This window comes from Amphichorda felina (genome assembly GCF_050947745.1).
Source record: "Amphichorda felina strain 45539 chromosome Unknown scaffold_7, whole genome shotgun sequence".
Lineage (NCBI taxonomy): Eukaryota > Fungi > Ascomycota > Sordariomycetes > Hypocreales > Bionectriaceae > Amphichorda > Amphichorda felina.
The window spans coordinates 2,273,372-2,291,638 of NW_028145043.1; the positions used below are offsets into that span (position 1 = coordinate 2,273,372).

The window sequence follows — 18,267 nt, forward strand, 5'->3', positions numbered from 1 at the left end:
ATAAAATTTCATACGCTGTCGCCCCCCAGCAAAGGCTGATCACCGCCCCTGGGTAATAACATACTCCCCCGCTACCCTGGCTCTCTCCATCTTAGCCACAACAGCGGACATGTCTCTCTTCAGCCTTCCCAACGCCTCAACCGCACCCCTAAATTCGCCCTCCACGCCCTCCTGCCTCTCTAGCGGGCCGACGCCGTCCAACCTCACGTGGTCCACCTCTGCGCCGCTCGCCAGCTTCTCACTCCACTCATGGAGCAATTCGTCATCGCGCTGCAGGCTGTCACGCAGGGATTCCCCATGCGCCGCGGCGGCCTTAGCCGGCACGGAGCGCTTCAGGTTGGCGACTTCCTCGAGGAGCTTCTCCTCCTGGGTGATGAGATCGGCGACGCGCTGGCGCTTGCGCGTGTCAAAGGGCTCGTAGGCCGGCTCGGGCGCGGCGGAGGCGTCCTTCTGCGAAACAGAGTCGGGGGAGACAGGGAGGCCGTTGATGGAGAGGTTCGGGGCGGCGAGGGTGAATGTTTTGTCAATGTACTGCGTTCATGATCAGTTTCCATTTCGAAATGGTCGCAAAGTGTGGGCGGTAGCCCACCTCGTTGACGAGAGTCTCAATTTGATTCCTCAGCTCGTCCTCGCCGTCGTGCCCCTCGACGTGGGGGAAGGCCTCATTGAGGCGCGCGGCGGCCGCGTTGCGCACATTGGTGATGAGGTAGGTTAGGTCCTCTGGGCTCTGGAGTTCGATCTTGCGCTGGACCTGTGCGACGACCGACTCGGCGTCCATGGCTGGAGAAGACCGGTAGAGTGTAGTTACTCTACAGCGTCGCGGGGAACATGTCTGTTTCTTTTAGCGTGTCGCGAATGTTTACTAGAGCCGAGACCCTTGATTTCGGTGATGACTAAGCAGGTGAAATCCCCGTCAGACGCACTTGGCGGCGCCGAGTGCCGGAAACGGGAAGCTGCAAGCCTGCAACGTCAGTAGGCTGGCTCAACAGTACCCCACCAAGGCAATCTCGATTCGAGATGGAGCTGTCACTATTGCATTTGACCTCTGTGCCTCCCGGTCTAGGTTTGCCACTGTTACCTTGATGCCCAATATTGCCCATGCAGCAGGGAAACTACCAGTATATTTCAAAGTGGCATGAGCATCAGCCCCAAGCAACATGAGGCGTCCCAGGGCCTGGCTTTGGGGCCTGAATCAAATGGCCGGCCCCTCAACTGTGGGGTAGCCTGCCTCGTGGCGGGGCGCAAGTGGGCAGCACCAGCAAGGGTGAACCGTCGGACATCGTTTCAACCTCCTTGTAAGTGGCCAGATTGAAAGCCACGAGTTGTATAAAGTACGTGTCTTCGCTGATCCGAGGGCCTTATTCAAATACAGAACTGACGGGCTATCGGCCCAACTACCACTCTGCCGACGATAAGGTCGAGCCATCGCCGGTGAGTCATGACGTAGCCCCCCGGGCCATTTGCACTGGGAGGTGAGGTGAAGCGTCTCGGCCTGTGACAAACGTCTGTTCGGGTTTTGATCTGCCAATATATTTGTAATTTGATGATACAAATAAGCACAGAGATATTATGACAATGAATGGCGTAATTTATTGGTTATATCGTGACAATATGCATACCTAGGTAGCATTGACGATATGTACTAGCGTTTTTGGGTTATAGTCCGAAACGAGATGTGTTACAATCCCAGTAGCTTCACTCAGCATCGAAGTCTCGAAAGTCCCCAAGCATTCAAGATGGGCAGACTAGGAGGTTTCTGGTCAATAATCTCAAGTGGACAAATTCAAGATGCTAAACGCCAAGGGCTCCCCCAAGTATCGGTGCTCCATCACGGGATACCAGCGTGATTCCTCCTTGAGACGCCCTGCAATATCAATCCCAAACACGACCAAGCAAACAGCATTGGTCCAGTTAAATCAGATTACGGGCAGTGCTGCCCTCCAGTGTACACTCCGTAATGTCGCCCTCAGTGTGTTCCCATCATACAGAGGTCGTAAAGTCCATCTACCAGCGTGGAGATGGACTGCCAATCAAGACGCCAGTTGAGTAGAGATATAATAGTAACGGATACCGGCCAAGGAAGTTCGCGAGGAAGCCAAGTCTAAAGGGAGGGTCTGGGTCCAGTATATCGGTACCGAAGCAATTGTGCTCATTGAGGGAGCATCTGTTGAAGCTCCTCGTCGGTGAGTAGGATGTCATGGACCGGGTCTCGTCGATTCTCGAGGGGAACATAGTCGCAGTCGACGTAGGAGGGTAGGAAGATTTCTGTAGAGGCTGGATTAGCCGAGTCCTGGCAACTAGGAGGCTGTTCTTGTCACCCACCAGGATTCCAGGCAAAGCCTTGGCTTGAGGAGAGATACGTGATCTGCGAGTTAAGGTTAGTATGGCGTCTCTTGCCGCCGGCTTGGATGCTCACCAATCGGGGTGGCCCGTCGGGATCACCGATGTTAATGACGGTCGACTCCTGCTTGGAGATGGCCGAGCCTACAGCCCCGATTAACATGTGCACAGGTACGCATAGCCAAGACATGAGGGATAGAAACATACTGAGAAGACTTGGCCGCCTGGAGTGCAGCAAAGACCCTCTGGGTGGCGATGAAGCCGTTGACGAAGGCGGCGAAGAGGAGTAGGAGCTCCCCGAGGAGCTAGCCATGGGCTTAGCCGCCTTCATGTACGCCTTGGGAATGGCGATGGAAGTCGACATGGTCGACGGGTTGCGGAGAGGGGTTGGGCTGGATATAACACAGATGGGAGATGGGAAGGATGGCCAAAACGGCGAACGATCCGAGTCACGGGGGGAGAGGCAGTTGTGGAGGGAGGATGTTTGTTTTCGAAAGCGTGGAGGGCCGTTGGGAGAAGGCGGAAAGTATAATCAGGCAATGAGGCACACCTCCAAGTCAGGGCCGCTTCGAATCAGGCTGACAGAGGGGCAGGAACTGCTGAAAGATGGCGGGGAGGCTGCACATCAGGACGCTGAGAGCAAGGACACAACGGCCGGAAACTTCCCACCTAGAAAGAGGCAATGGATGCCTTGGACAGATTAGCACGTAGCGAGGAGGCTCGGTGGAAAGCGGAAAGCGGACAGCCAAATGGCCGGTGAGTCCAGAGGTGAATCACTGGAGCATCATGGAGGATGATGCGATAGGACATCGAGTGACGAGTACCTCCACCGTCTTAGTACCCCCACATTGTCCAAGACAGCAAGCTTATCGACGGCAGGTATCGGGAACGGCGGGGACCATCCAACTAAAGCATCCACCCACCACCGTCACTTGACCTCTGCGCCATCGGAATCTCCACATCGGCCTCTAGGCCAATCGGACGGCGTTTGGAGATGTCAAGCCCGCAGGCCCTCAAGCCCATTCGCCCTGCCCCAGAGGAGCTTCGTGGACCAATCATCGTTTTCGATCACGTGCCAGTACAATAGCTTCCCTTAATGACTAAGCCGGACTAAGTCGGTGCCAAGGGCAGGCTGCCGGTGTTGACGCCAACGGATCTTCCAACTTCTGGCTGCTTCGAGCTGCAAGACCATCACCTTCACGATCCGCCATCACCGTTTCAACCTCGCAACAAGTAGTGGAACCATTGCAGTACATACTGGGATAACACACCGACACGACAGAAGCTTTCACCCTCGTTCCCCGACGGGACAGCAACAATGGGCGATATCACAGTGGAAACCTCGTCGAACCACGTTCCGCCGCACAAGAAGGCCGCGCCCTCGGCGATACCGACCATCGACAACTTCGAGGGTTTGCCGACGGATGGCGGTGATGATTATGCTTCGCTGAAGAAGCTCCAGAGGCAATTAGAGTAAGACCCGCGGTCGACAGAGACACGCGATTGAGGCTGACAAGGTGGCCAGGTACATTCAGCTACAAGAGGAGTATATCAAGGATGAGCAGAGGTTTGTTACGCAGCACTTGCAGTGAAGGCTAAGGCTAAAGATCCCACAGGAGCCTAAAGCGCGAGCTGGTGCGAGCTCAGGAAGAGATCAAGAGGATCCAAAGCGTGCCGTTGGTAATCGGCCAGTTCATGGAAGCCATCGACCAGAAGTATGCTTCACTTCCTACCTCGACGTTTAGAATTAACTCTATTAACACACTTATCAGCACCGGTATCGTGCAGTCTAGCACCGGATCCAACTACGTCGTGCGCATTCTCTCGACCCTCGATCGCGAAAAACTCAAGCCGTCATCATCCGTCGCCCTCCACAGACACTCCAATGCCCTCGTCGATATCCTGCCCCCGGAAGCCGACTCATCCATCGCCATGCTGGGTGCTGATGAGAAGCCCGACGTAACATATGCGGACGTTGGTGGTTTGGATATGCAGAAGCAGGAGATCCGTGAGGCCGTCGAGCTGCCCCTGACGCACTTCGACCTCTACAGGCAAATCGGCATCGACCCGCCCCGCGGTGTCCTGCTGTACGGGCCTCCCGGTACGGGCAAGACCATGCTCGTCAAGGCCGTCGCCAACTCCACGACGGCCAGCTTCATCCGCGTTGTTGGCTCCGAGTTTGTCCAGAAGTACCTGGGTGAGGGTCCTCGCATGGTCCGCGACGTCTTTCGCATGGCCCGCGAGAACTCGCCCTCCATCATCTTCATCGACGAGATCGATGCCATCGCCACGAAGCGCTTTGACGCCCAGACTGGTGCCGACCGTGAAGTCCAGCGTATCCTGCTCGAGCTCCTCAACCAGATGGATGGCTTCGACCAAACCTCCAACGTCAAGGTCATCATGGCCACCAACCGCGCTGACACCCTCGACCCGGCCCTCCTCCGCCCCGGCCGTCTTGACCGCAAGATTGAGTTCCCCTCCCTGCGCGACCGCCGCGAGCGCCGCCTGATCTTCACCACCATTGCCGGCAAGATGAGCCTCGCCCCCGAGGTCGACCTGGATAGCCTCATCGTCCGAAATGACCCACTCTCGGGTGCTGTCATCGCCGCCATCATGCAGGAGGCTGGCCTGCGCGCCGTCCGCAAGAACAGATACAACATTATTCAGAGCGATCTCGAGGACGCGTACTCAAGCCAGGTCAAGGGCACGCAGGACGACAACAAGTTTGATTTCTACAAGTAAACTCAGGTTGGATGGGGTGTAAAGTGTGGTGTGGCAAGGCGTGGTGTGGCGTGTGCCTGTTCGTGTTGGCGGCTTACAAGGATAGGATCATAGATGAAATGGATGGACCGGGTTTCATGGTTCTCTGGGGGATATTCGAGAGCCGCTGAAATTGTACTATAATTACAAAATGCGACCATCACGAAGTACTTTTGGAGAGTTGGCGAAATCATCATCTTTCCGCATCGGAGCCACGAATTGCCCGCCCAGTCTATTTTTTCCGTTTACCCCATGAGATGAAACAAATGCCGGCTGTACATGAAAGCAAATCAAGATAATAATAAAAAAGAATTTGCCAGCTATCCCTTTGCCATCTATGGCGTTCCACCATAAAGTCCAGGACGGAGAGCAGGTTAGGAAAGACTGCATCTCCACAAATCAAACAAAAAGCAAACCCCCTCTCGTTCATTATCTTGTAATGCCCCTTCGTCTATGTTTTTCTACTGTTTTTCCTCGGCTGTCCTGTGCATTTTGTTCTTGTTTTTTTTATGAATGTACATGTACAAGACCCATCGTTCTCGTCCCCTCAAGGAGAGGAAGTGAATCGTATGTATTAGATTTCTCGACCTTATTTAGTGTCGATTCTCGTGATCGTCATTACCCACTACAACCTCCCTGTGGTGTAGTCGCTCCAAGTGCGCAAACGCCGGTGTTATGCAGTACAGAAAGGCAAGGTATAAAAAGAAGACAAGAGTCGTATCGCGTTATCAAGGGGTATCAGTAGAAGAGAGGTATAATGGGTATGATGAGCAGCCCCGCGCTTCGCAAAACAGTCCCGCTCGACGGGTTCGCTCACGAGTTAAGTGTCACGCCAACTTCGAAGAGGAGCTGAACAAACTTGCGATGCAGCTCGATGAAAAAGTCTGGCTGGCCGACCAGCTCTGCCAGCCCGCGCGCCTTGGGTGCTGAACCACCGGGGCCGCCACCCATCCGCCTCGCGAAACTGGTGCCGCCGGTAAGAAAGCTGCTACCGCCACGGTCCGCCGCCACAGATGAAGACGCAGAGGACGTGTCAAACGCTGAAGGCGGTTGCTGCGAAGGATAACCGCCGCCGCCACCCCCATAGAAAACGCTGCCTACGGGAGATGACTCGGCGGCACGCTCCGCCTCAGCCTCAGCAAGCTGCTGTATCCAGGTAGCCAGCTCGCGAAAGGCAGCCGAGACGATGGCAAAGGTCTTCATGGCTAGACGTTCCTTGTGCGTACTTAGAGCTATGAAGGCATAGACACGCTTGTGGCCGCGGGCATGGACGTCAGGAATTCGGAAGATATAGGCGGTCGTATAGCCAGCCAGGGCGTCACCGAAAAAGATGGGGCCGCCCGAAACAGCAGAGCCAGCGCTTTGTGTGGTGACAAAGGAGCTTGACGAGGAGTGCGGCGAGGCAACCAAGGCGGGAGCAGTGCTTGGTGCCCGAGGTAGTGTCTCAAAAGACAAAGTCCGGAGGCAGGAGGCGCGTAGGAGAGAAAAGGAGGTTGGTAGGACGGGTTCGTGGGTGGAAGTGTAATCCACATAGTGGACATGAAACGGTGCGCTCTCAGAGGTGGTAGATGTGCTAGAGCACGAAGTAGTTCGGGAGCTTGCCACGGGTAACACTCTTCTATTTCGCGGTCGCCGTGGTGCCTCCTCCCGCTCGCCATCAGTGTCGCTAGAAGACTGCGAGTTGGGAGGCGAGGCCTGACCGCCGGTGCCAAATACGCGCTCAGCGGGGGCTCGTGTCCGGAGTGTCGGGCCCTTGGTATTGACTGAAGCATCGACGTTGCTTGACGTAGGCGCCGAGCGGCGGGGTAGCGTCATGGCACAATTGTCGCATGGTCCCTGTTTCTTCGTGACTGTATCGTCGTATGTTCGGCGGAAGCTTGAGTCGGGGCGCGACTGCGCTGGGTATGGCGGACGAGGACTGCCTGGGGGCGAATCGAGTACCGACGCCGAAGAGGCGACCGTGGGAAGCCCCCGTGTCGAATTGCGCTGCGGCTGGGAGTATGGCTCAGACGTAGGTGTTGAGGCGCCGCGAGAAATGTTCAGATCGCGCAGAGCGTCAGTGACTTGTGTCGTCGAACGCGAGGCAGCTGGTCTGGGAGTGGCGTCGGCGGAAGTAGCAGGATCGGGGTAGCAGGAGTTGCAGGAGGCGGGCAAGCCCTCAGTGACCATCAATGGAGTCGGGCCATGGGTGTCGCAGTAGTGAGCAAGAGCGAGCTGGAGGTTCAAGATTAGCCCAAGAGCCTTGCCCATGGTGTATTTCGAAGACGGAGGTCGAGATGTGGGCGTGAACGTGGGGGCCAAGTCGTCGATCCCCAATGGTCAGAGAGACATGACGAGTGTGGCTGGCTGTTGGGAGTTGGGGAAGGACAAGGGATGGACTGCAGACTGCGCAGAGAGCGTGGGGTGCAAACAGAGGCGGATCTGATTAGATTTTGGGGAAGGAAGATGGCATGGTGGATTTATGTATGTAGTCAGGCTTGCCGACGCCAGCTGAACGAGGACTGAGGGGGCAGACACACGAGTCGCTTGGGTCCCGTCTGTGCCCTCCGGTTGGGGGGAGGAGAGGGGGGACGAGAGCTCAGGTGGTGCGCTGTCGCACTCTGCCGGCCGGTTGAGGGTCCCGGTGAGGGCTCATGGAGGGGGAGGACAAAGCAAGCACACGAGGCGGTGTGCGAGGGGGTAGGATGGGGTGAGATGGCTAGATAAGTAGGGTAGGCCTCTCTGAGAGCGCAGTGATGCTGATGGTGACAACCTGGAAGAAAGAGGGCACGGACAGCACCCATCCGCCATGACCCGTGGGTGTTACGAAGGCCACACCTGCCATTATTGCGCGGCGGAAGCATCTGGCAGCAGCCAGCCGCACAGTGCAAAGCGCGACAAGGAAGGAGCAGCCGATCGAAACGAGCCTGGAACAGTGGAAGGCCGTGGAAGGTAGGGCTGGCTGTTGGGCACGGGGAGGAGCGTGCGTGCAGCGGGTTCCGAGCGTGCAGGAAGGTGCAGGAAGAAGGTGCAATGTGTGCAGGGAGAAATGCATGGCAACACATGGCTTTGCGCTTCTGCGTGCGACTTACAATGTAGGTCATGACGTTCCAATAGTCTCGATCAGCGACCAGCGGCCCTGATGGCTGATCTATCTATCAGTATCGCCCAAGTTGTGGTCGTTGTTTGTTGATCGGTGGATGTAGGTACGACCACGGGGTTCGAAGAAACGGGAAACGGGCAGAAGGAGCGCAACGTAGCGCAGCGGACTCGATGAACACGCACAGCGTCCACAGCAATCGAATGTCGTCGCTCTCGGTGAGTTCTCGGATCGAGGGGAAGTCGGACTGGATTATTACTTCAAACAAGTATGTACAGGAATGTACGGAGGAGCTATTGGTGTTGAGCGCAACCCGGTAGTGACAACGACGCCTTGCGGGAGCCGGGAGCCAACTGCGTGGGAGGGGGAGGCACGCGCGAAGGCGGAAAGTGAGGGAAAAGAAGAGGAGAGGGGCGAGTGGACGGAGCGAGGCCAGGTTGAGGCGATCCGCAAACAGAGTTTTGGTAATCCTGGGAAGCTTTAGGAAACTGGCCACGGGAGGGGCGCCGTCGCGATTATATTCGGATGCCCACCAAGACACCAAGAGCACCGAGGAAGCACCAATCCACCATCAGTGCACACATCGGGCCGCCAACCGTGAAGTACGATTCACGAGCCGACGAGTCATGATGTGGTCGGAATTACAGATCACCGGCGTGCATCGCGGATCACAGACCCTGGCCCTGCTGCAATACCGTTTCCAAATCGACGCTGCTAACTTGCTAAAAAGAGTGTGCTGCAGACTCCAGTGTTCTCCGGACGGGGTACGTAGCTACGGATACCTTGGCTAGAAATTCTCTTTGCCGATGATCCGTCGACCTCTTCCGAACGACTTGCTCTCTTGCGTCCGGCTTCTCCTGACAAGCCGAGCAAGGCATCAACGTTTCAAGGTGATGGCGTTCACGCTGGCACCTTGGCAAGTCGTTTGGGCTGACCTTGAAGCCCGGTCTCAGTGGGCCAGCCACCGGTGACCGGTGGGCTAGGTAGGGCCATCAGGCTGGCCTCGGCCCACTCGTCGCGTGTCGGAGGATCATGGACCATGCGGTGGTGCATTGACCGGTCGAGGGTCTTTTGATGTCTGACATTATTCTTCACGGCACCAACGCCCGCATCTCGAGCACTCGAGGACACCATCGCCGGCCGCCAGCTCCAATCCTCGGAAGGAAACAAAGACGAGCATTCAAACACAAGCCAGTCACCATACTCTCCTCCCTCGGTCTTGTTCTTCGGAATCGGTGCATTGTCGCGAGTCCATCCCGGAACCCCTGTCTTCGGACCGGGGGTCAGGAGTCAGTTGTTGTCCCAGATTCCGGAGGGTGGGAACACGGCCATGATGATCCTTTGTTCCAGAAGAATTCCAAATTTCCAGAATCCCCAATGATCAACGCGGGCAAGCCGCTCACCTGACAAACAGCAGAGAAGAAAAAGAAATGGCTATCCGGGGAAGACAGATGATAAATGAGGTCCTATCAGCCTGAGTCTGGTGGCCTGTGAGTGAACGGGCGAGACACCGGCAGGGAAAAGCGCTCGGAATGCCCAAGAGCAGCGTGCCAGTGTCACAGGCTTGGATCATTCCCTCCAACTCGACAGCGTCGGCTTTAGTGTCCGACTCTGCATACAGGCAGAACAAAAGACGTCGAACTTGGCAACTCTGTAACAGCCGGGAGAAAGGAATACAACTCATCAATCAACCCGGTCGCTCGGTCAGGACCGGAGGCTCGCGTGGCCTGACGGGGACCTTTCATCCCGGCTGTTTTCCAACCCCATTAAACCATGCTCCCAAGCTGCCCTGAACCATGTACGTACAGTAGCATGTATGAGCTGTAGCATGTATCACATTCACATCCATTCATCATCTTGAATTGCGAATTGTCTTGACCGCCTCGGCGTCTCTCCCCAGCTGTCGTCGGCCCTGCAAAGGCCCGCTCACATCAAACGACGCTGGACGCGTATCATCTGTGACTGTAATGTGGTATGCACTCTACCGGCTCCCGGCTGAGGCCCGACTCGCCGAGGCAGCGAGGCTCCATCGCCCCCATCTGCAGCCTGCGAAAGTAAGACTGCTGCAAACTTCATCTTTCTCTGGGCAATCAATCACCGGGAAGCTAAATGACCAGCATGTCCGAATGTCCGAATCGAGATGTTCACAAATACCCATGCCGCACTCCAATCTCCATCCCATGTCCACTGCAACAACCGGTATACCAGGGGCCCGGGACTCGACGCCACGTGCCCGTCGAAGCCCTCGTCGGTGATTATCTCTGCACCAAGGGTTGAGAGTGGTACAGCATCATCATTGTGCGTCCATGGCCCGGGCTTTCTGCACATATGGCACGACATGCCATCGTGCACCAGACCACGCGGTTTGATGGGATACCTACAATGTAACCTTGGTACTCGTACGAACGCTTGGTAACGTAAACATTGGTTATTTTGGACCTCCCACATGCCATTCAATCCCCTCCGACTTTGCGGCGGTACGAGAACGGTACGAGAACGATGCGGGACAGGATGCTCTCTCCACGCATCTCCACGCAACCACCACCTGGGAAAGCTGGGGTAAAAGAAAACAGAGTTTTCAACCCCCCGAGCGACGGTACGATTACGAGTAGGTATAATACTCGCAGTACGGAGTATATATGTAGGAAATCAGCCATACCCCGATTCCTGCGCCCCGATTCGCGCACCCTAAAAAGGCATGAGGAGCAGTGCGAGCCGAAGATCTGCGCCCGCGCCCGGCTGAGTCAAGTTCGAGGGGTGTCGGGGCTTGTAGCAGACAGATGAAGGTGCCGGTCTTTCACCATCCGTGGGTTCCCCGGCCCCAGCATATGACCCCGTTATGCCACGCCCGCCGGGAAACCCGGGGATCGGTGACACGTCCCGTCGCACCCACGAGTCCACCAGCCGAGGCGGCGCTCATGATGGTAGGTATTCCGTCGGTACATACGTACGTAGAAATACAGTACTAGCAGTATATGTGGTCGGCGTGAATTTTCATGAGGATCCCATCCCAGGGTTACATCTATTAGCATTACTACCACCTCCGATGCCCAGCTGTCTCAACAGGGGGGGGCAACACAGAGGCCATCGGCGGTTTTGATCCAAAGAACGATGGACGCGATGACGCATCGCGCCGAGCAATTCTGAGCCCTGGGCATCTGGCCTTCAGCCCGACCAGCAACCAGTCATGCAAGCGTCAACCAGTCATGTCTAGGAACGCCAGGCTGCTGGCCCAGTGCGCCCCAATGTCGTTCTGTCTCGTGGCAGTGCAGTGACTGCAGTCCGTCCCGGGTGCATTGCATGAAGATGCTGGGGCAGCCAGGGTGGATGCGGTACGTGGACGAAGAGGAGAACGCCTCCTGTTCTTGCGACCGCTTCCCATCGCGCCCTAGGCCGCCATTCCTACAGGGTAGCATCCCTCTTTGGGCACGTTTTGGAGTGCTGCTTTTGCATTGGAGAGGATGAATCTCAGCCACATTGGTATATTAGAAACCAATGTCTGTCAAGTCCAAACACCTTGATGGGTCTTCGGGTCCATGCTATGAGCGTTCTAACTTCCACAGTCGGACTCATGGTGACCGTACATACTTACAAAGTAGGCATCCTGTACAAAATGATCCACGACTACAACTTATAGATACATACTTACTTACCTACTACGGAGTAATTACACACGTACTACGTACTCCGTAAAGAAAACGGCAATGAGAAAGCAATAAGAAAATAATGCTAGAAGACAAACCGCAAATAATATTATTTAGATGGCTAGATCAATACAAATATAAGAAAGCAAGACCGGCAAAAAGCAAAAAGATGAGTGCAGAGAGTGGGATTCGAACCCACGCATGTTACCATACTGTGAATCAATCACCTTTTCAGGGCGAAGAAGATTGAAGAAATCTTGAGCACAGCGCCTTAGACCAACTCGGCCATCTCTGCTACGTCACAATCGCTCGCTAATTTGAAATGTAGACCATGGTAGACCATGCAACGCTAGTGCCGACCTAACTCCCATGTTCCACAGTCTCTATCCGTACCTAGTACTGTTAGCTGTCTGCCAATATTACTACTATAAGCATTGTTTACGCTTCCTCTATCTATGACTGTCTTCATTATACAATTGGTTACCTCTAGGCTCCGTAGGCCAACTGTAGAAAGTCGCGGGTTGCCGCTTTCAATCTCACACAGGCATCCAGAAGTTGGCGACGGGCTCGGGCCTAGAGGTGCTGCCTGGTACTACAGGTACGAGTACATATTGCATGCAGGTGCGGATAGGCACAGGTAGAGATTCATATAGGTACTGGTACTCTGCGGTGAACTCAGAGCGGCGTGCCGATTGGGGACTTATGGTGCGAATGGCTGGGAGTCATGGCGGCCAGTCAGTGGCTGGTACTTGGTACAGCCTCACTCGACTTGCAGGTTCACGGTCAGCGTCACCAGCCGCCTGCCGCCGCCGCGGCGGCTGCCTGGGAGCCACGTTCCCCAAGTGGAAAAACACAAATCTCATAAGCTTTTCACTTTTCACTGAAGCATCGCCCATCACACAAAATATTTTTGGAGCTCCAGTCCCTTTCCTTGCCCGCCCTCACATGCGTCTTCCGTCTCCCGTCTCCTGTTTGCTCCCTCGACTGCTGCTGCCCAACGTAGGTATTCGCGAATCCTTGGCCGCGCCGAGCCCACCATCATACATCAGCTCCTCACACCATTCTCCCCATGGAGGCCCAAAGCGATGACGCCGGCTTCTGCGTCAGCTGGCTCCTCGGCTTGCAACCCCGGCGTTCGTCCTGGCACTTATCCCGGCCACTACCTCCGCGTCTAGTGAGAGATCCCCAGTCCGGGGATTTTCACTGTCCCGTGAGCAAGCTACCAGAACTAGTATCAGTTTCAGTTATGGATACAAAGGGTCCCGGGAGCCCAGGACGGGCCCCGGAATTGGAGATGTCGGATCAGGGCCGTCTGCTAGAGCCCGTACCACCGCCTCCCGATCATGGTACTGTTGCCAAGTGCCCGGATTGGGCAAAGGAGTTTGAGAATAAAGACGTGGAATTCCGCGTCAGTTATATTCTGGGCCTGATTCCCCGACCACAAGGACCCAACGAAGAAATCAGGCAGCAGCCTGACAAGATCGAGGGTGAGGTAGGAGCTGGCTCCACCAAAGATAAACAAGAAGAGACAGGCGAGGCAGTGGAACAATCAGAACGAGAAGGAGAGGAGGACGAAGAATCAGGCGACGAACTGGGCCTTCGAAGGCTCTATGGCGATATTCCCTACGGAGAGCCGGACAAGGAGGACAACGAATTAGCGGACGAGCTGGGCTTGCGGAAGCTTTTTGGCGACATGTCCGGCGAAGAGCACAGCGACGATGACAACAGTAGCGACAGCAGTGCCAGCAGCGCCAGCAGCGCCAGCAGCGATAGCAGCAACAGCGAACAGGACACGGATGACCCAGTACTTGCTACTGAGGAATTCCTCGAACTCGCCACCAATCTAGGAACCTATATTACCGAGATTGAGTGAGTTCTTCCCCCCGGGCCCCTCTTTTGTTTAGAATTCAAACTCATTGCCCTATCTCTCCAGAGAAGCTAGTCGCGACGATATTTCGGATACAGAGTCCATCGACGGGGTTACGCCCGAGGACCACGAGGAGGAGTCACTCTCTAAGACAGAGTGGCTTCGGCAAAAGACGATCGAGTATGCGTCGAATAAGTATCTTGATAGGATCATGTCACTCCCCGGCCTCGAGGAGACCAAGGCTATGTTCCTAAACGCTCGCGCCAAAATCAAGGCGGCCACTCGCCGAGAGACGCCTCTCAAGAAGGAAAACTTTGACATCGTCCTCACCGGCAACCAGGGAACTGGAAAGTCTAGTGTGGCCAAGCTGTATGCTAAGTTCCTAGTCGCCGAGAAGCTCTTCGGGACCCCTAGCTGCGGGTTTAAGCCAATTTATGAGGCATCGTGGTACCGTTTCTCCAAGACGGAGATAGTTGACGGCGTCCGGAATACTTCTACACAGTCTAATGGATGTGTAAGTGGACAGATATTTGCGCTTTAATCCCTGAAAAGCGCTGACCAAACTGATCTTATCGTCCAGGTTGTCATCCTTGATGATGCTCATCTGATAGACAAGAGCGACTTCAACCTATGGAACCTTTACACTCGTCTCAAGGATCTCCCGGGCAACATTGTTCTCGTCATCGCGGGCGACGTGGACGATGGACTGAGCAATCAGCTCAAGTACAGGGCCGAGGTGGAGAATCAGATGCAGGTCCTCAAACTTCCCAACTACACCGAGGAGCAGCTTTGCGTCATCTTCCACCGGATGGTCCAGAAATGGTTCCACCAGAAGATGAAGTTTGACGGCGAGGTGCCCGACCAGTTCGTCAAGATCCTGATCAAACGCATCCGAAAGGATGTATGCAACGACGACTTTACCAACATATGGGCCGTGAGAAAGGTCTTTATCGAGGCCACGAGGAGGCAGGTCGAGCGCTTCCGGCTGGCGCGGAAGGACGGGGACTATCCTGAGGACTTCTTCATGACCAAGGAAGACCTCATTGGCGACAAGCCTGAGTTGACACTAGAGAAGAGTGCCGCCTGGAAGGAGCTGCAGGAACTAAAAGGATTGGACGAAGTCAAGGAGGCTATCCTCTCCATCGTGAACCAGGCGAGCCAGAATTACGAGCGGGAGATCAAAGGACTGGAGCCCCTACAGATGACGCCGAATCGTGTTTTCCTCGGGAATCCTGGGACTGGGAAGACCACGGTTGCGAAGCTCTACGGAAAACTCCTCGCCGAGTTTGGTGTTCTCTCCAAGGGGGAGGTGATTGTCAAGAACCCGGGCGACTTGGTCGATCGGTACATTGGCTGGTCCGAGAGGAACACCAAGGAGACTTTGGACGAGGCCAAGGGTAGCGTCCTCATCATTGACGATGCCCACATGTTAGACCCCGGTAAAAGTAGTGACAGCTGCAACTTTCGCCGTGGTGTACTCGACACGCTGGTTGCCGACGTCACGGGAGCGCCAGGGGAAGACCGCTGTGTCATCCTCTGCGGATACCCGGAGCATATGAAGGAGATGTACGCAAACGGGAACCCGGGACTGGCTCGGCGGTTCCCCCTAGATACGGCGATCGTGTTCCACGACTTTGACGCGGACAAGCTGGGCGAGGTCCTTGACCTAAAGCTGCAAAAGGAGAGGCTGAAGGCGACGGAGAAGGCGCGGGGGGTGGCCATAGACATGCTCAAGCGTGCCTCTATGCGGCCCGGCTTTGGCAACGGAGCAGAGGTAGACAATGTCCTCGCCAAGGCTGTCCTCGCACGATCAAAGCGCGTGGATGAGCAGGTCAAGTCAGCCCCAGGCGTGGAGGTCAAGACGGACGACATCCACATTGAGCCCCAAGACTTTGACCCAGACTGGGATCGCCAGGCCCGGGCCGTGGCCAACACGCGCGCTCTCTTCGAGGGCTTTATCGGCTTCGAGGAAATCGTCTCCCAGTTCGAGTCGTACCAGTACATGGCCCAGGGGATGCGCCTCCGCAACATCGACCCGCGTCCGTACATCCCCTTCACGTACGTTTTCAAGGGACCCCCCGGTACTGGCAAGACGACGACGGCGCGCAAGCTGGGCCAGATCTTCTACGACATGGGCCTTCTCGCAGCGCCCGACGTCATCGACGTCTCGGCATCGCAGCTCGTGGGTGAGTACTGCGGGCAGACGGGCCCCAAGACGATGCGGCTGCTCGAGTCGGCCCTCGGCAAGGTGCTATTCATCGACGAGGCATACCGCCTCGCAGGGTCGCACGCATCGCAGGCGTCGTTTGAGAGCGAGGCGGTGAACGAGCTCGTGGACGCTGTCACCAAGCCCAAGTTTGCGCGCAAGCTCATCATCGTGCTGGCGGGATACGAGGATGACATGGACCGGCTGATGCGGGTCAACCCGGGCCTGCGCAGCCGATTCGCGACCGAGGTGCGGTTCCGACCGATGAGGGCGGAGCAGTGCATCGAGCAGCTGCGGGCGGTGGTGAGCAAGGTGGGCATCTCGATCCAGGCGACGACGGAGATGGACGGGGCGACGCGGGCAACGCTGGTGGGGAGCCTGGGCCGCATGGGCGGCGACAAGGCCTGGGCGAGCGGGCGCAGCGTCGAGACGCTGGGCGAGAAGGTGATTGCGCACATCTTCAAGCAGTGCGCGCTCAAGGGCTACACGGGCGCCGAGTTGAGCGTCACGGGGCGCGACCTGGTACGCATCCTGGCTGGGGCCGGCGTCGACAGCATGGACGTGCGGAGCTGGAACTCGAGACCCATGGGTGCGCGGCAGGTCATGACGCTCAAGGACCTCGAGGGGGATGGGTGGTGAGCCGAGGTGAAGTGAGCCGGGCCGGGTTTTTCGGGGGAGTGGGTTGAGGGGGTTGCAATGATTTACGATGGCATGACTTGGAAGATTGATGATACGTACATAGTAGTACGAGCACGGCGCGGGGCGTTGGATTAGGTATTCCCCCTACTTCCTCTCCTGGTCTTCTTTTTTTGCCCTTGCGGTATCCGTTTTATTTATTATTCTATGATAGATTGGCTTGGTTTGGCACATGCTTCCACCGTTCTCCGGGAAGCAGCATGGCTGGAGTTTAGTGTGATCAGAAAGACAGAGGGCTATCTAGATTGAGACCGTTGGCCTGTTTGGCCTATTTTCTCCATTATTTTGCCGCAACAGAATAGCAGGCAGTTTCCCAATACTACTACAGACGAAGACAAGCCACTTGGACCTGGTATTTCTTAATACTACTGCATGGAGGGAGAGTGCTTGGCGTGATGACAGATAACCACTAGCACCTGAATGTGCAACATAACAGGAGCCTTATGATATCTTTCAACGCCACCTCATGATACATACGACCATACCCAGTGGAAAATACGGGATCCCGTCCGCTCTCCCAGAGTCAAGCCGCTGAGGGGCTGATTAGTAGTTGGGTCGGTGACGACCAGCGAATACCGGCTGTTGTATGTTTTTTTGTCTTTTTATTATCATTATGGTTTGGTGGAGCGAACCGATATAACCCTCTCTGGTCTTCTATCCACCACATACGACCATACCTAGTGGAAAATACGGGATCCCGTCTGCTCTCCCAGAGTCAAGCCGCTAAGGGGCTGATTAGTAGTTGGGTCGGTGACGACCAGCGAATACCGGCTGTTGTATGTTTTTGGTGTTTTTTTTTGGACCCCCCCCCCCCCCCCCTCTTTTTTATATTACAGATCACCGACTCCATCTTGTTCCGGTCCGGCCCCACCGCCGTGCTGCCGGCCGTTGTCTCCGGTCTTGTCCATCCTGCATCAGGGCAGCTCTGTCAAGGGCAAGGATCATTTTCAACACCAGGCAATAAAAACTGCTACCCAGACGCCTTCTATATGCCCTAGAGAGTCTCTGGGTTTGCCTTTTCCTAGGTATTACTTTGTGGAAAGCCTTGACGTGAGACGGCCAGCCACCGCCACATACCTTTTTTTCCCTCAGCCATATCAGTACTTCAGAAGGGACACGCAAAATCAAATTCAAAGGCAGTGGCGGCCTTTGTGGGTTCTTGGAATCATACATGTGTCAATATGGGAGTCAGACTGTCGGATTGCCGTGCTCACTCGAAGGTTAATTCCACATGGTCCCATCATTTTTCTACCCAACCATCATGGATAGAAGGGATAAAGGAAACCCACTTTTGCTTTCATTTTCTTTCTAGCTTTCGCGTTAGAAGTTGCCTAAGCTGACATCGTGGGTACAACCTCGCTTGCGAGGTTTTGGATCGCTCTTCAATGAGAGACAGTCGTAACAGGGATCACGGCCAGTGATGAATCAATCTTCTGAGGTCGACTAGTTGAAAACCATGCCATGTTTTACCTCGCCGGTCTATGTCTAGCACTCACAGCCCCATCCTTCCCCGTCTTTCCCCCGCAAACCATCCATATCCAGTCACAGGGTTCTGCACAAGGTCAGCGAGAAACGGAAGCACGTCACTCCTGCTTCGGACCACGTGGCCAAGAATTGACCACTTAGCTCGGTTCTTCTCTAGAAAGTATGGCTATGGGGACATTCTGTCGGCGGT

The 18,267-nt window shown here is 55.6% G+C and overlaps 5 protein-coding genes and 1 non-coding gene across 6 annotated transcripts; 2 read left to right on the top strand and 4 right to left on the bottom strand.

The window, feature by feature from the left end:
• Positions 1-39: 39 nt before the first annotated feature.
• On the bottom strand, positions 40-778 carry ACO1O0_007506 (uncharacterized protein; the record flags this gene model as incomplete). Its single annotated transcript, XM_083196879.1, has 2 exons — positions 40-531; positions 590-778. The coding sequence occupies 2 exons, from the start codon at positions 776-778 to the stop codon at positions 40-42; spliced, it is 681 nt and encodes a 226-aa protein (XP_083048087.1).
• A 1,371-nt stretch (positions 779-2,149) lies between these two features.
• On the bottom strand, positions 2,150-2,704 carry ACO1O0_007507 (uncharacterized protein; the record flags this gene model as incomplete). Its single annotated transcript, XM_083196880.1, has 3 exons — positions 2,150-2,265; positions 2,323-2,484; positions 2,548-2,704. 3 exons carry the CDS (start codon positions 2,702-2,704, stop codon positions 2,150-2,152), a joined length of 435 nt encoding a protein of 144 aa, XP_083048088.1.
• Positions 2,705-3,658: 954 nt separating this feature from the next.
• Positions 3,659-5,082, top strand: RPT3 (proteasome regulatory particle base subunit RPT3; the record flags this gene model as incomplete). The annotated part of the gene is made up of 4 exons (XM_083196881.1): positions 3,659-3,813; positions 3,866-3,907; positions 3,957-4,055; positions 4,113-5,082. 4 exons carry the CDS (start codon positions 3,659-3,661, stop codon positions 5,080-5,082), a joined length of 1,266 nt encoding a protein of 421 aa, XP_083048089.1.
• An 831-nt stretch (positions 5,083-5,913) lies between these two features.
• ACO1O0_007509 (vesicle coat protein) lies at positions 5,914-7,350 on the bottom strand (the record flags this gene model as incomplete). The annotated part of the gene is made up of 1 exon (XM_083196882.1): positions 5,914-7,350. One exon carries the CDS (start codon positions 7,348-7,350, stop codon positions 5,914-5,916), a length of 1,437 nt encoding a protein of 478 aa, XP_083048090.1.
• Positions 7,351-11,997: 4,647 nt separating this feature from the next.
• On the bottom strand, positions 11,998-12,118 carry ACO1O0_007510. The gene has a single exon. It is a non-coding gene; the product is annotated as a tRNA-Leu (tRNA).
• Positions 12,119-12,892: 774 nt separating this feature from the next.
• Positions 12,893-16,535, top strand: ACO1O0_007511 (P-loop containing nucleoside triphosphate hydrolase protein; the record flags this gene model as incomplete). Its single annotated transcript, XM_083196883.1, has 4 exons — positions 12,893-12,956; positions 13,068-13,692; positions 13,757-14,204; positions 14,271-16,535. 4 exons carry the CDS (start codon positions 12,893-12,895, stop codon positions 16,533-16,535), a joined length of 3,402 nt encoding a protein of 1,133 aa, XP_083048091.1.
• Positions 16,536-18,267: the final 1,732 nt, after the last annotated feature.